The 17,529-nt window shown below is 36.8% G+C and overlaps 1 protein-coding gene across 2 annotated transcripts in view; it reads left to right on the top strand.

Annotated features, from left to right (window-relative positions):
- ADAD1 (adenosine deaminase domain containing 1) overlaps positions 1-14,222 on the top strand; it is a 64,024-nt gene extending 49,802 nt beyond the window's left edge. For both annotated transcript variants that reach the window (XM_078366557.1, XM_078366558.1), the window contains exons 11-12: positions 3,512-3,641; positions 13,702-14,222. In XM_078366557.1, coding sequence (XP_078222683.1) covers positions 3,512-3,641; positions 13,702-13,815 — 244 coding nt within the window. In that variant the 3' untranslated portion in view covers positions 13,816-14,222. The remainder of the gene's footprint in view (positions 1-3,511; positions 3,642-13,701) is intronic.
- Positions 14,223-17,529: the final 3,307 nt, after the last annotated feature.

Here is a 17,529-nt window from a genome sequence, read left to right as displayed (position 1 = left end):
TTTACTTCCAATTATGTTGTCAGTTTTAGAATAGGTGTGATGTGGTGCTGTGAAGAATGTATATTCTGTTGATTTGGGGTGGAGAGTTCTGTAGATGTCTATTAGGTCTGCTTGTTCCAGAGCTGAGTTCAAGTCCTGAATATCCTTGTTAATTTTCTGTCTTGTTGATCTGTCTGATATTGACAGTGGGGTGTTAAGTTTCCCACTATTATTGTGTGGGAGTCTCAGTCTCTTTGTAGGTCTCTAATAACTTGCTTTATCAATCTGGGTGCTCCTGTATATATTTAGGATAGTGAGTTCTTCTAATTGCATTGATGCCTTTACCATTATGTAATGTCATACTTTGTCTCTTTTGATCTTTGTTGGTTTAGAGTCTCTTTTATCAGAGGCTGAGATTGCAACCCTGGCTTTATTTTTCTTTTTATTTGCTTGGTAAATATTCCTCCATCCTTTTATCTTGAGCCTATGTATGTCTTTGCACATGAGATGGGTCTCTTGAATACAGCACAGGGATGGGTCTTAACTCTATCCAATTTGCCAGTCTGTGTCTTTTAATTGGGGCCTTTACCCATGTACATTTAAGGTTAATATTGTTATGTGTGAATTTGATCCTGCCATTATGATGCTAGCTGGTTATTTTGCCTTTTAGTTGGTGCAGTTTCTTCATAGTGTTGATGGTCTTTACAATTTGGTATGTTTTTGCAGTGGCTGGTAACAGTCATTCTTTTCCATGTTTAGTGCTTCCTTTAGGAGCTCTTATAAGGCAGGCATGGTGGTGACAAAAATCTCTCAGCATTTGCTTGTCCATAAAGGATTTTATTTCTCCTTTGCTTATGAAGCTTAGTTTTGACTGGATGTGAAATTCTGGGCTGAAAATTCATTTTTTTAAGAACGTTGAATATTGGCCCCCACTCTCTCCTGGCTTGTAGGGTTTCTGCTGAGAGGTCTGCCGTTAGTCTGATGGGCTTCCCTTTGTTGGTAACCCGACCTTTCTCTCTGGCTGCCCTTAGCATTTTTTCCTTCATTTCAACTTTGGTGAATCTGACGATTATGTGTCTTGGGGTTGCTCTTCTTGAGGAGTATCTTTGTGGTGTGCTCTCTATTTCCTGAATTTGAATGTTGATCTGCCTTGCTACCTTGGGGAAATTCTCCTGGATAATATCCTGAAGAGTGTTCTTCAACTTGGTTTCATCCTACCCTTCACTTTCAGATACACTGATCAAATGTAGATTTGGTCTTTTTATGTAATTCCATATTTCTTGGAGGCTTTATTCATTTCTTTTCACTCTTTTTTCTCTAATCTTATCTTCTCACCTTATTTCATTGAGTTGATCTCCAATCTCTGATATCCTTTCTTCCACTTGATCGATTTGGCCTTTGAAACTTGTGTATGCTTCACGAAGTTCTTGTGCTGTGTTTTTCAGCTCCATCTAGTCATTTATATTATTCTCTAAACTAGTTATTCTAGGTAGCAATCCATCTAACCTTTTTTCAAGCTTTTCAGCTTCCTTGAATTGGATTAGAACATGCTCCTTTATTCAGAGGAGTTTGTTGTTACCCACCTTCTGAAGCCTACTTCTGTCAGTTCATCAAACTCATTCTCTGTCCAGTTTTGTTTCCTTGCTGGTGAGGAGTTGTGATCCCCTGGAGGAAAAGAGGTATTCTTGTTTTTGGAATTTCTAGCCTTTTGCTCTGGTTTCTCTTCATCTTCTTGGATTTATCTACCTTAGGTCTCTGAAGTTGGTGACCTTTGGATGGCATCTCTGAGTGCATGTCATTTTTGTTGATGTTGAAACTAATCCTTGCTGTTTGTTAGTTTTCCTTCTAACAGGCTTTTCTGCTGCAGGTCTGCTGGAGTTTGCTAGAGGTCCACTCCAGACCTTGCTTGCCTGGCTATCACCGGCGGAGGCTGCAGAACAGCAAAGATTGCTGTCTGTTCCTTCCTCTCATAGCTTCGACCCAGAGGGGTATCTGCCAGATGCCAGCCAGAGCTCTCCTGTATGAAGTGTCTCTGTCACCCCATACTGGGAGATGTCTCCCAGTCAGGATACATGGGGGTCAGGGATCCACTTGAGGAAGCAGTCTGTCCATTATCAGAGCTTGAGCACTGTGCTGGGAGATATGCTGCTCTCTTCAGAGCTGCTAGGCAGGGATGTTTAAATCTGCTGAAGCTGTGCCCATAACCACCCCTTTTCCCAGATGCTCTGTCCCAGGAAGGTGGTGGCTTTATTTATAAGTCCCTGATGGGCTGCTGCCTTTTTTCAGAGATGCCCTCCCCAGTGAGGAGGCAATCTAGTAAGACAGTCTGCCTGCAGTTGCCTTGCTGAGCTGTGGTGGGCTCTGCCCAGTTCAAACCTCCCTACGGCTTTGTTTACACTCTGTGGTTAAAATGGCTAACTGGAACCTCAGCAATGGTGGATAGCCCTCCCCCCACCAAGCTTGCAGGCATCCCAGGTCAAGTTCAAACTGCTGTGCTGGCTGCGAGAATTTCAAGCCAGTGGATCTTAGATTGATTGCTCATCTTTTTGGGGGTGGGAACTGCTGAGCCAGACCACTTGGCTCTCTGGGTTCAGCCCCCTTTCCAGGGGAGTGAACGTTTCTGTCTTACAGGCGTTCCAGGCGCCATTGGGGTATGTAAAAACAAAACGGCTGCATCCAGCTTGTTGAATGTCCAAACGGCTGTCCAGTTTTGTGCTGGAAACCCAGGGTCTTGTTAGTGGAGTAGGTGCTAAAGGGAATCTCCTGGTCTGCAGGTTGTGAAAACCATAGGAAAAGCACAGTGTCTGGCCAGAGTGTAGAGTACAGACACTAATGGCTTCCCTTGGCTAGGACAGGGAGTTCCCTGACCCCTTGTGCTTCCCAGGTGAGATGATGCCCCACCCTGCTTCGGCTCGCCCTCCTTGGGCTGCACCCACTTTCTACCAGCCCCAATGAGATACCTCATTGGAAGTGAGGTACTCAGTTCGTACCTCAATTGGAAATGCAGAAATCACCCGCCTTCTCCATCATCTCACTGGGAGCTACAAACCGCAGTTGTTCCTATTCAGCCATCTTTTCAGTAGCTATGTTATGCTTTTATTGAGCCAGAACTTCTTGCACTGAAATGCAAAATTGATTGTACGATTTCACTAATTTTGATATATGTGTATACCTCTGTAACCATCACTCTAGTCAAAATGCAGAAAGTATTTTCATGCCTACTTCCAGTCAGTCCCACTGTTTAATTTGTATCACCATAGATTAATTTTGCTTCAAACAACAGAAATGTTCCAAGGTCAATCTTCTGCATTAATTTTTGATACAATACAAAATAATTTAAAATGTGATTTGAGAAATTTGATTCAAAAAGTAATTAAATATTAAGAATGCCTCTTATGTAAAAAGATTCACTATGTATATTGCACATAATTAAAATCAAGCATTTTGTAGATCCATGTTGATTTTAATTCCTACGTTTGCTAACAAATTATTGAAAAGTGATTTGTGAATATTTGATTTCTCTCTGCTTTAGTTCCCCATTTAAAAGTGGTATGTCAATGGCAAGTCGGCTTTGCAAGGCTGCAATGTTAAGTCGATTTAACCTCCTTGCCAAAGAAGCTAAAAAAGAATTACTTGAAGCTGGTACATATCATGCAGCTAAGGTAAGTCCTTAAAGGAATAAAGTTAGAGGAATAAAATTTAAAACATTAATGTGGTCATTTTATGATTCTACTTAGCAAAAGTTTGTTGAATAGTTCCCGAATATAAGATATTATCATGGAATGGGAAAATTGGTTTTTAAATGAACATGCCAGAAATTATATATGTAAATAACTATTGCCATATAAAGTAAACATTTTAGTATAGTATATACTTATTTTGACAGCGTAAGTTACGTAGCACTCAAACCTGCTATGTAATACCCAGAGAAACAAAATGTTAATAAAATTTATTATGTATATGATATTAATTGTACTACCTGTAGAATGTTAAGTATTCTAAAATAATATATTATTTAAAACATATGAATTTTTCTGTCTTAAAGTTGTGGAAAAAACTTTAATTTCACCATCTGATTTGAACCTGCTAGATTTAGTAGATGATATACATGGCTTTTTTTCTCTTTAGAAATATTTTTATATAAATACCTGTAAGTTTAAGTCAAAAATTTAAAAAAGTTTTAAAAGTACAGAAAAAAATATTAATACTTGTAATCCCACTTACTATTCAAAGATATTACTCAGTCTTTTAATGTGAGCATGTTATTTCAGTTCCTTCTCAATATATCTATATATGTGTGTGTCTGTTTAAAAGTAAGACCATATTGGCTGTGTTTTAATCTACTTTTTCATTCTACAAAATGCAAACACGATCATACTTTTTTTTTTTTTTGAGATGGAATCTCACTCTTTTGCCCAGGCTGGAGTGCAATGGCGTGATCTCAGCTCACTGCAACCTCTGACTCCCAGGTCCAAGCAATTCTCCTGCCTCAGCCTCCTGAGTAGCTGAGATTACAGGTGTACATCACCACATTCAGCTAAGTTTTGTATTTTCAGTAGGGGCGGGGATTCGCCATGTTGGCCAGGCTGGTCTTGAACTCCTGACCTCAGGTGATTTGCCCACCTTGGTCTCCCAAAGTTCTAGGGTTATAGGTTTGAGTCACCGTGCCTGGCCAACATGAACATACTTCTGTGTTACCATTATTAAACATTAAATGTAAATTGTTTTATATCCTAATGCCAATAATGATATAGGATTACATGAAAGTCCTTTAATTTTACCAGATTTACCAACTTAATGCTCAACCTGTATAGTTACAGCCTGCAAAGCAATTATAGTAATAACAGGTGTGGATATACATAATCACATCTTTTTAAGTATAAAAGCTTATCTAGACTATTTCTGGTTTCGTGGCATAAAGAAGTTGCAAATCACTGTATAAACAAATAGAAAACCAGACAAAATTGTCAAAAATAACTTTTCACAATCCTGGACATTGACAAAAGGCAGAGAAAACATCCAAAAGTGTGTATTCCTCACAAACTCTTATTATTAGCCAGGCATGGTGGCCGACAGCTATAGTCCTAGCTACTTGGGAGGCTGAGGTGGAAGTATCACTTGAGCCCAGGAGTTCAAGGCTGCTGTGAGCTATAATCACACCACTGCACTTCAGCCTGGGGGACAGAGCGAGACCCTATCTCTCTAAAAGAAAGAAAAAAGAAGAAAAACTGCTATTACTTTGAGTAAGAATTGTAGGAGTACATGGCTTTCTTGCCTAGGCCTTTTCTCATTCTCTGGTCCTCTTTGCTGGTTTCAATGGCGAGAACTAGTTTTTGACCCAGTGAGGCTGCCACCAAAAGCAGTAGCTTGGCTTTCAGAGGAGGTATAATTGATTTTGGAACAGGGGAATGAAAATTTGCAGTTTTGTTGGCTTAAATGCCAAATGTGGTAGGAAGTGAATGGGGAAAACTGATAACTTTGCTGGCCCAAGGTTGCCGTCCTGGTTGGAGGCAAGCAGTGGGCCAACTAGCAAGTTAACAAAGAGATTTTGAAAATGAGAGAGCCCTGAAAGGGCTGAGATAAATTCTTCATGTTTCCCTGGCTGACTGAAAAACTACGCTTATGTGCAGGGAATACCCAAGAGAGCCCATCAAGAGTATAAGCCAAGGGATATTTGAGAGCTGACTGTAACATTCAGTACATTCTTTTCCACATGCAGGTTGATCAGAAGAAGGTAGAAGTTTAACAGGCCTAATGTGTCTGATTTCTTATTAGCAACAGTGGAAGCCAACCCAAAGTAGTAAAAAGAAAAAAACATTGAAAAGAAAAGATGAAGTTAAAGTTGCATACTTTGTATTTTCAGAACTTCTATACAACTACAGTAATCAAGACAGTGTGGTTCTGGCATATAGATGATGGAATATAATTGAGAGCCTAGATACAATAAGATACTATGTCAAGTGAAGGAAAGCATAGGCCCCATATCATATGGTTCAATTTATATGAAATGTCAATAATAGGCAAATTCATAGAGACAGAAAATAGATTAGCGATCTATTCAGGTGCTAGAGGAGGAAGAATCAGGAGTGACTGCTAATAGATACAAGGTTCCTTTCTGGGATGATGGAGAGGTTCTAAAATTAATGGTGATGGCTGCACAAATTAGTGAATATACTGAAAGCTGAACTGTACACTTTAAAAGGGCAAATTCTGTGACTTGCAAATTATATCTTAACAAAGCTGTTACAAAAGAAACAGTGGAGGTCCAAAGGCAGTATAATGACAGGTTCAAGGTGCTGAAGGAAAATTCCTGGCAACTAAGGATTATATATCCAGGAAAATAATCCTTCAAAAATAGAAGCAAAAAAGGACATTCACAGGTTAAACTAAAATTAAGACAATCTGGTGTTAGCAGTACTTTGCTAAATGGAATTCCTAAGAAAGTCCTTGAAACTTGGAAAAAATTACTCCAGATGATAGTAAATCCACAGAAAGGAATAATAAATACTGAAAATGATAAGTATGTGGATAAACATGAGACCTGTGAGTATGTGTATGTGCATGTTTATATGTTTGCTCTTATTTGCTTTAAAAAGTTGCTTAAAACACTTGTGTTGTTGACTTTATAACGTAGATGCAATATATGACAACATAACAAAGGATTGAGTAAGAAATGGCTCTCTACTGAAACAAAGTTGCTGTTTTACCATAAGCCACTATGAATCTGAAATAAAATATATAGGGTAAAGAGGTATACTGTAATTCCTAATGTAACCATGAAGAAAATAAATGAAAAACTGATAAAATACCAACAGAATGATTAGTAAAGCATTTTTCTTAAACTATACTGCAGTGAGGAAAAAGAGAAATTGTAGAAAGACACAAGATGTGAGAAATAGTAAAATGACAGATATAAATTCACCATTCCAATAATTACAATAAATGTAAGTAGACTGCTCAAAAGACAGATTATCAGATTGGGTTTGAAAAAAAAAAGCCTGATTCAAATATATGCTGTCTGCAGCAGACTAATTTTAAATTCAGTCTCAAATACATTGAAAGTTATAAGGACGAAAAAAACCCATCATGTAAATAATAAGAGAGTTGGAATGTTTATATTAATATTAAACAAAGTATACATGAAGAGGAGAAACATTGCTAGAGACAAAGAGCAACGTCTTACATTGGCCTTTGACAAAATTCAAAATACATTTAGCCCTTCATGCTAAAAACTCACAATAAACTATGTATTGATGGAATGTATCTCAAAATAATAAGAGCTATTTATGACAAACCCATAGCCGATATCATATTGAATGGGTAAAAACTGGAAGCAATCCCTTTGAAAACCAGCACAAGACAAGGATGCCTTCCCTCATCACTCCTATTCAACATGGTATTGAAAGTTCTGGCCAGGGCAGTCAGGCAAGAGAGAGAAATAAGGGGTATTCAAATAGGAAAAGAGGAAGTCAAATTGTCTCTATTTGCAGATGATATGATTGTATATTTAGAAAACCCCATCATCTCAGCCCGAAATCTCCATAAGCTAATAAGCAAGTTCAGCAAAGTCTCAGGATACAAAATCAGTGTGCAAAAATCACAAACATTCCTATACACCAATAACAGACAGCAAAATCATGAGTGAACTCCCATTCACAAGTACTACAAGAGAATAAGATACCTAGGAATACAACTTACAAAGAATGTAAAGGACCTCTTCAAAGAGAACTACAAACCCCCTGCTCAAGGAAATAGAAGAGGACACAAAGAAATGGAAAAACATTCCATGCTCATGGATAGGAAGGATCAATATCGTGAAAATGGCCATACTGCCCAAAGTAATTTATAGATTGAATGCAATCCCCATCTAGCTACCATTGACTTTCTTCACAGAATTGGGGAAAAAAATTACTTTAAATTTCTTATGGAACCAAAAAAAAGCCTACATAGCCAAGACAGTCCTAAGCAAAAACAACAAAGCTGGAGGCATCACACTACCTGACTTCAAACTATACTATAAGGCTACGGTAACAAAAACAGCATAGTACTGGTACCAAAACAGATATGTAGACCAATGGAACAGAACAGAGGCCTCAGAAATAACACCACGCATCGATAACCATCAGATCTTGACAAACCTGACAAAAACAAGCAATGGAGAAAGCTGTCCCTATATAATCAATGGTGTTGGGAAAACTGGCTAGCCATATGCAGAAAGCTGAAACTGGACCTCTTCCTTACACCTTATACAAAAATTAACTCAAGATGGATTAAATGTAAGACCTAAAATCATAAAATGTAATTTAAATGTAAGACCTAAAATCATAAAAACCCTAGAAGAAAACCTAGGCAATGCCATTTAGGACATAATCTTGGGCCAAGACTTCATTACTGAAACACCAAAGCAATGGCAACAAAAGCCAAAATAGACAAATGGGATCTAATTAAGGAGCTTCTGCACTGCAAAAGAAACTATCATCAGAGTGAACAGGCACCCTACAGAATGGGAGAAAATTTTGGCAATATACTTATCTGACAAAGGACTAATATCCAGAATCTACAAAGAACCTAAACAAATTTATAGGAAAAAAACAATCCTGTCAAAAAGTGGACAAAGAATATGAATGGACACTTCTCAAAAGAAGACATTTATATAGTCAACATATGAAAAAAAGCTCATCATAACTGGTCATTAGAGAGATGCAAATCAAAACCACATTGAAATACCATCTCACACCAGTTAGAATGGCAGCTGTTAAAAAGTCAGGAAAACAGATGCAGTACAGGATGTGGAGAAACAGGAATGCTTTTACACTGTTAGTGGGAGTATAAATTAGTTCAACCATCGTGCAGAAGACAGTGTAGCAATTCCTCAAGGATCTAGAACTAGAAATACCACTGACCCAACAATCCCATTACCAGTTATATACCCAAAGGATTATAAATCATTCTGTTATAAAGACACATGCACGTGTATGTATATTGCAGCACTGTTCACAATAACAAAGACTTAGAACCAACCCAAATGACCATCAATAATAGACTGGATAAAGAAAATGTGGCACATGTACACCATGGAATACTATGTAGCCATAAAAAAGATGAGTTCATGTCCTTTGCAGAAACATGGATAGAGCTGGAAACTTTCATTCTCAGCAAACTTAAGCACAGAAAACCAAACACCACATGTTCTCACTCATAAGTGGGAGTTGAACAATTAGAACACATGGACACAGGGAGGGGAATATCCTACACTGGGGCCTATTGGGTGGTGGGAGGCTAGGGGAGTGATAGCATTAGGATAAATACCTAATGTAGATGACGGGTTGATGGGTGCAGCAAACCACCGTGGCATGTGTATGCCCTTGTTAACAAACCTGCACATTCTGCACGTGAACCCCAGAACTTGAAGTATAATAAAAAACATTTTCGTGTCTTTCCTACTAATTTTCCTGTTTTCACTTTTACTGATTTCCATTCTGATTCATTCCATTTCATTATTTCCTTCCTTCTACTTACTTTGATTCTGATATGCTCTTCTTCTTCTAGTTTCTTGGATTTAAAGCTCAAATAGCCGATTTTAAGATTTTTTCCAATATAAGCATTTAAAGCTATACATTTCTAAGTACTTATTTATGTAGTCATTCTTTGATATCTGTGGGGAATTGCTTCCAGGATCCCCTAGAAATACCAAAGTATGCAGTTGCTCAAAAAAACTTGATATTTGTTTAGCTAGATTAACCAAGAAAAAAACAGGTAACACAAATTATCAAAATCTGTCATTAAAACAAGTGGTCATCACTATAGACCTTAAGAAGCTTAAAATTGTTATAAGGGATTATAAACAACTGATTTTCAGTCAACAAGTTAGATGAACACATTTTTAGAAAGACATAAATCATAGAAACTGACTCAAAAATAGAATATCCAACTAGAACTTAAGAAATCAAATTACTAATTAAATTATTTTCCTAAAGAAAATCCCAGACACTTACATGGCTTCACTGGTGAATTCTGTCAAACATACAAGTAAAGTATAATGCAAATTCTACAAAAGCTCTTTCAGAAAATGGAGGAGAAAACACTTCTCTACACAGTTTCCAAGGCCAGTGTTACTCTGATAGCAAAAGTGGAAAAGAAAATATTACAAGAAATGCAAGCTGCAATCTAGACGGACATAAATGTAAAAATCCTTAACAAGATACTGACGAACCAAATCCAGCAACATACAGAAAGGATTATATGCTACAACGAAGAAGGTTTATACCAGGAATGTATGGTTGATTTGACATCAGAAAATTATTTGATGTAATATACCATATGAATAAATTCAAGTTTAAAATTTATGTAATTATCTCAGATACACAAAATGCATTTGACAAAGTCCAGCGCCCTTCACAATAAAAACACTGAACAAACAAGGAATAGGAGCAAACTTCCACACCTTCATGAAGAGCATCAATGAAGAACCTACCATTGACATTATGCTGAATGGTGAAAAAACTGAATACTACTTTCCCTACTCAAGACTGGGGAAGAAGGCAAGAATGTCTTCTCCCAGTACTTGTATTCAGCACTGTTCTGTAGGTCCTAGCCAGTTAAGCAAGGCAAGAAAACAAGGTAAAAAGGTCCTATATCATAAATAATTAAGAAAAAAAATATTATTCCTTAATTGTATTATCTTCTAGGTAAAATAGTCTTTGGTATCTACCAAAAACAAACAACTGGATCATATGTGACTTTAGCAAGGTCATAAGGTGTAAGAGCAACATAGAAAAATAAATTGTTCATATACTGGGAATGAGTGCTCCAAAAATTGAGAAAACAGCTTCATGCATAATAGCACCAAACGTGTATATTTGTTTGTGTGTTCATGTGTAAACACAGAGGAATAAATTTAACAAAAGAAATGCAAGACCTGTACATTTGAAATGATAAAACATTGATGAGAGAAATTGAGGAGAACTAAGTAAATGTAGAGATGTCCCATTATAATGCATTGGAAAACTCAGTTAGCATGTCACTTCTCTCCAAATTAATCTGTAGCTTCAATGCAAAATTAAAGTTCCAGCAGGCTTTTGTGTAAACGTTGACAAGCTAATTGTGAAATTGACATGGAAATCCAAGTGACTTTTTTTTTTTTTTTGAGACAGAGTCTCTCCTGTCACCGAGGCTGGAGTGCAATGGTGTGATCTCGCCTCACTGCAACATCAGCCTCTCAGGTTCAAGCAATTCTCCTGCCTCAGCCTCCTGGGTAGCTGGAACTACAGGTGCACACCACCACGCCTAGCTAATTTTTGTATTTTTAGTAGAGACAGGTATCACCATGTTGGCCAGGATGGTCTCTGTCTGTTGACCCTGTGATCCGCCCAGGCTGGGATGCAGTGGTGCAATCTCAGCTCACTGCAACCTCCACCTCCCAGGTTCAAGTGATTCTACTGCCTCAGCCTTCCAAGTAGCCTCCTGCCACCACGCCTGGGTAATTTTTTGTATTTTTAGTAGAGATGGGGTTTCACCATGTTGGCCAGGCTGGTCTCGAACTCCTGACCCCAAGTGATCCACTCACTTTGGTCTCCCAAAGTGTTGGGATTACAGGCATGAACCACTGCACCTGGCACAATCCAAAAGACATTTAAGAGCCAAAATAATTTTGAAAAAGAACAAAGTTGGAAAGCTTAACTAGTTTCAAAACTTACTATAAAGCCATAGTAATTAAGACAATGTATTGACATAATAATAGACATATAGGCTGAGTGCAGTGGGTCACGCCTGTAATCCCAACACTTTGGGAGACTGAGGTGGGCAGATCATAAAGTCAAGAGACTGAGACCATCCTGGCCAACATGATGAAACACGATGTCTACTAAAATACAAAAAATTAGCTTTGCATGGTGGTGCATGCCTGTAGTCCCAGCTACTTGGGAGGCTGAGGCAGGGGAATCGCTTGAACACCCATGAGGCGGAGATTGCAGTGAGCCAAGATTGCACCACTGCACTCCAGCCTGGAGACAGATCAAGACTGTCTCAAAAACAAAATAATAATAATAATAATAATAATAATAAATATATAGATCAGTGGAACAGAAATAAACCTATACACATATGATCAATTGCTTTTGTACAGAAGTGCCAGGTAATTCAACAGGAAAAAGAATCATGTTTTCAACAAATAGTGCTAAAATGGTGGGATATATGTGGGTAAAACAAAAAATTAACTTAGATCTTTATGTCAGTCATACACAAAAGTTAAAGTGGACTTTAAATTTGACTATAAGGTCTAAAACTATAAAACTTCCAAATATGAGAAAATATTTACATTAGGGAAAGATTTCTTAGATATGATACCAAAAAGGATACCCATAAAAGGAAAGAAATTGATCATTTGACTCCAAAATAAAAGACTTGCTTTTCAAAATTCATCATTAAGAAAATGAAAATACAAACTGTAGACTGAGAAAATGCCACTTTGAAAAAGTTTGGCATTTTCTTAGGTGATAAATGTGTGATCAGCAATTCCACTGGTATTTACATGCATGTTTAAAACAGCATTAAAAGCTGTTTTAAAAGCCAGAAACTGAAAGCAATTTAGGTGTTAATCAGGTAGTAAATGCATGAACAAAATGTGTTATACCCCTACAATGGAAATAATTATACCCCTACATTGGAATATTAATCAGCAATAAAAAGGACCAAGCTACTGATATATGAAACAACATAAATGAACTGGAAAACATTATGCTAACTGAAAGAAGCCTGACACAACAGGATGCATATTATGTTAGTTAATTTATATAAATTTTTTAGGAAAAGCAAAACTCTAGAGACAGCAAGTAGATTCATGGTTGTCTGGGTCTAGGGCTGGTGCTGACACCAGGACTGCAGGTGAGTACAGTAGAACTTTATAGAGTTGAGGGATTTGTTTCACAACTGGACTATGCTGATATTTACATACCTCTATTAATTCATTAAATACCAAACAATACACTTAACAATGGATGAATGTCATGGTATGTAAATTATATCTCAATAAAACCATCTTGTTAAAAGTTCCCTTATATTTTCATTTATGAAAAATGAAAATTCACCAAAATATTAATGGTGGCTATCTACCACCATTAGTTTTATCTATCATCATGTAGTTTTGGGATTACCAGTAATTTTTATTTTCTTCTTTATATTTTGTCTGCTTTTCAAATTGTCTGCAGTTAGTATAATTAATCTTTTAACTTAAATGTTAAAAATAAAAACAACTAGCCAGGTGTCGTGGCTCATGCCTGTACTCTCAGAACTTTGGGAGGTCAAGGTGGGAGGATCGCTTGAGGCCGGGAGTTCGAGACCAGGCTGGGAAACATGCAAGACCCTGTCTCTACAAAAAAAATTTTTTAATCTCAGGCATGGTGGTGCATGCCTGTAGTCCTATCTGCTCAGGAGGCTGAGGCAGGAAGATGGCTTCAGCTCGGAGTTCAGTGATCATGCCATCTTACTCCAGCCTATATGACAGAGCAAGACCTTGGCTCTTACCAAAAAAGAAAAAGAATAATTGCTTTGTAGGAGTGTTTGGAAGGAAACTTTTTAGCTTCAAAAATATTAAAATATAGGAATGTAAAAAGACTTGCATTAACTTTTTAACATTTCAAGCTAAAGAAACGATATTAGGGCTACTTACTTTTCAGAAGTCAAATGCTGCCTATTTTCTATAATTCATTTTTTTTTCTTCTCTAGTGTATGTCTTCCTCCTATCAAGAAGCTAAATCTAAGCTGAAATCCTACTTACAACAACATGGCTATGGATCCTGGATTGTGAAATCACCCTGCATAGAGCAATTTAATATGTGAATTAGGCAATCCATTGTCACATTAAAAGTCTTATATTGTTTGGTGTGTTTTGACTAGTAAAAATGTTTTAAAAATATTGGTGGTTTTCAACTTTCAGAATCAGAGTCTTAACAGCAAGTGTGCAGTGATTGCTGAAAATTTCTAAATATTCCTGCCAAATTACATTGAAACATTAGGGCATTTTACTTTTTCATTTTCTTAGAAAAGGACTTACCTGTTTGAATATGTAGCCATTTTGTATTTATTTGTACAGATATTATAAAGCCATTTTCCTTTTTGTAGTTTAATAGAGATTTCATTTTAAGTTTTTGCTTTAAAGCTGTCCATATGGCTACCATATTCAACATTGTATCCTGGCATCTCACTCTAATTTTTAAAAATTAAATATTGAATGTCAAGAATAAAAATGACTTACACTCATTGATTAATTCAGCAGACATTTGACTGCCTAATATTTGCCAGTCACCATCCTAGGTGTTAGTAAAAAAAAAAACCCAATACCATCATCTCTTATGTTAAAGGAGTTCATGAATGCAAACTGCACATATAAATGTAGAAAAATATTAACCATGTTAAGGAATAGTTTGATAAAGTAGTTGTTCTATTAATAGAGGGTTATCATATGTGCATAAATAACATTGCCCATTTTCAAGTGTCCTACAAGATCTATCTGCACCAAATGTGATTTAATTATTTATAATTTAGATTAACAGGGATTTCTAAGTCAGTAAAGGTCGTTTCGCTTTATATCTGTGTGTGTTTACACAGTGATTAGGAGAAAAGGGAAAGTATAGTTACTTTTGAGTTAGGATAAATATCTTTAGTGAAATTGTTTGTCCCATACTTTAGCTTCTATCTTTTATTCCTTGGTTTACAATCACAGATATATTTAACATTATTGGTTCTCAGAGTTTGTCCTTAACTTAGATCTTTACTAAACTTATAAATCTCACACCCACCCCTCCCCCATGAACTATTATAATCATAGATGAGGTTTATATAAATTGTTTTGGCTTTTTGTCTGTTCCAAAAGCATGGTAGAATTTAGTTGATGAACAGTGAAGCCATGCTGGAAAGACATCTTTCAGTAATCTAAACTCTACTGATATTCGGTTGAATCATGTGAAGTTGCCTTTTTAGTGGATTAAAAAAGGATCAAAATATGGGCAGTTTCATGCGGATTAAAATAAACACATTATTAATAAATTTCACTTCAATTAGTTACATAGTATTTATTTCTTATTTCTGTAAGTGCTATTTCCCTATTAAATATTTTTAATTTCGTTGCAGGGCTGTTTCTTTTCATAGCAAATGTTTAGCCTTCTATTATTTTATTTCTTTTTGATAGTAAATTTTCCTTTGAAAAATACAAGATCTTTTGCCTTCTCTTGGTTCTTCCATTCATAAGTATTTTGCTTTTAGCTGACACTTATAAAATGTGGGAAAGTGGTGCTTTTATTTGCTTCTGAAAGTTCTACTTCATTAGTAAAAAAGGCTCAGAGTTAAACACTCCATGAGGATCAGTAAAAGATAATTTTTTCATCTAGAAATTTACAGTTTTAAGGGGAAGATACAATTGCCCAGTTGTTTTACAGGCAAAATCTAAGTGCCACTCATTTAGTCAACATGTAGTTACTGTCTCTATATATATGTGCATTCAATTATGTGTGGTGTTTTGGTTTAGAGAAAGGAAAGATTTTGTCTAGATATGGGATATCAAAAGAGACTTCATAAGGACAAATCGATGGCATGGAGTAGAAGGCTGTCATTTAGTAGAAAGGTTAGGAAATGGATGTGAAGCCCAACATTTGCTTTTATGGCTGAGACTATTGTAAATCATTTAATATCTTTTAACCCATTTGTTTATCTTTGCAAGGATGAAGTTTAGACTAATGATTTTCATTGTTTGTTCAGGGATAAAAGCATTGTGGGTAGGGCTCCAGGCTTCATCAAAAACAGCTGTGCTTTTTGTATCTCATATGTTATGTACTGAAGTTCTGCAAGGTAGTTTGATTGAGGAAAAGCAAAGTTCTAAATTTAGACTTTTAAACTTCCACTTTTAAAATTGTTCAAAAACCACTAAATTGCTTGTATCTAACTTGAAGCCCCTTTTAGCTCTGAGGTGATCTGAGGCAAGCATTAAAGGATGGGCAAAATTTGGTAGGCTGAAATGGGAGAGAAAACGTATTCTAATTGGAAGTAATAAAGATTAGAGAGGAATTGTGTTGAGATTAGAGAAGACTAGAAATTTAGGAGGCCATGATAATAGCCTATGTAAGAGGTAATGATAACCCAAACAGGATTGTCACCATTTATAAAGGAGAAGATAAGTAATAATGGGACGCTAGGAAATGAAAATAGAATATATGAAATAAAGGACATGGACAAGACAAAGGTGACTCCATGACTTTGAAGTGGGTGATTGAGGTACCATTACTACAAGTAGAGAAGTCAAGAATGGAATATGATTTGGCTGAAAAGATTGGAAGTTTTGACATTTTTAAGATGGTAATAAGATGGTTAATTGGAGATATTTAGCAATAAAAAATATTGTAACAGAGACCTTTAAAAAGTTTTGGCCCTTTGGTAAAAGGTTGGGAATCAATCTCTTCAAAGTGATTGTTATTAATAATTAAAGGTAATTATTGAAGTTGTGAGAAAAGATGTTGGCCTCTGCAGGGTGCATAAAAAGAGCATTAGAGCTAGAACCTCAAGGAACACTCATATTTTGGAACTGAAAAAATAGCGAAACATGGAGTTCTTTGACAGCTAAGTGGAGAGTGAGGATAGCACAAAGAGAAATTTTAAGACTAAGCATTCTCAAGTGCTGCAGAGGGGTCAAGGAGAATGAGAACTACAAAAATAACATCAGATTTGGCAACCATGAGTTCACTGGAGTCTACAACAGTTTCCAAACCTGGTTGCTCAGGAGAAACCCCACTTCAGGATACCCTGAGCAAATCGGGGGAAAGGTCTCAAATCTCCATTTTGACAAATTATTACAGGTGATTTGATACAGATGGGACTTTGTCTACACTTTGAAAAATACCACCCTACAGAATAATAATAAACAGTGGTATCAGAATTGAGATTGGCCATTACTAAGGAATGAATGGGAGATGAGAAGTTGAAGGCAATGTCTACATTCTGTTCTTCCTAGCAGTTTGGTGACAAGAGTAATGTAGTTGTGGTTAGGATGTTTTTGTTTTGTTTTGTTTTGTTTTTGAGAGGAGTTTCACTCTTGTTATTCAGGCTGGAGTGCAATGGCGCGATCTTGGCTCACCGCAGCCTCCGCCTCCTGGGTTCAGGCAATTCTCCGGCCTCAGCCTCCTGAGTAGCTGGGATTACAGGCACACGCCACCATGCCCAGCTAATTTTTTGTATTTTTAGTAGAGACGGGGTTTCACCATGTTGACCAGGATGGTCTTGATCTCTTGACCTCGTGATCCACCCGCCTCGGCCTCCCAAAGTGCTGGGATTACAGGCTTGAGCCACCGCGCCCGGCCGGTTAGGATGTTTTAAATGTTTGTTCAGAGATTAAGGAGATGTCATGTGCATGCATGAACTTATAGTGGAACCACTTAAATTGATTTTTATGACTTGTTTGGGGTCCTAGAAGATGTTAGCCAGGTCAGAGAACTGACCCAGTTGTAATTGGGTCAGCTGTGGTTATAGAGAATCTAGGGTGATTATGAATGTATTATTGAAATGACT

Source organism: Callithrix jacchus, chromosome 3, assembly GCF_049354715.1.
Source record: "Callithrix jacchus isolate 240 chromosome 3, calJac240_pri, whole genome shotgun sequence".
NCBI lineage: Eukaryota > Metazoa > Chordata > Mammalia > Primates > Cebidae > Callithrix > Callithrix jacchus.
This window is presented reverse-complemented; position numbering and strand designations above follow the sequence as displayed.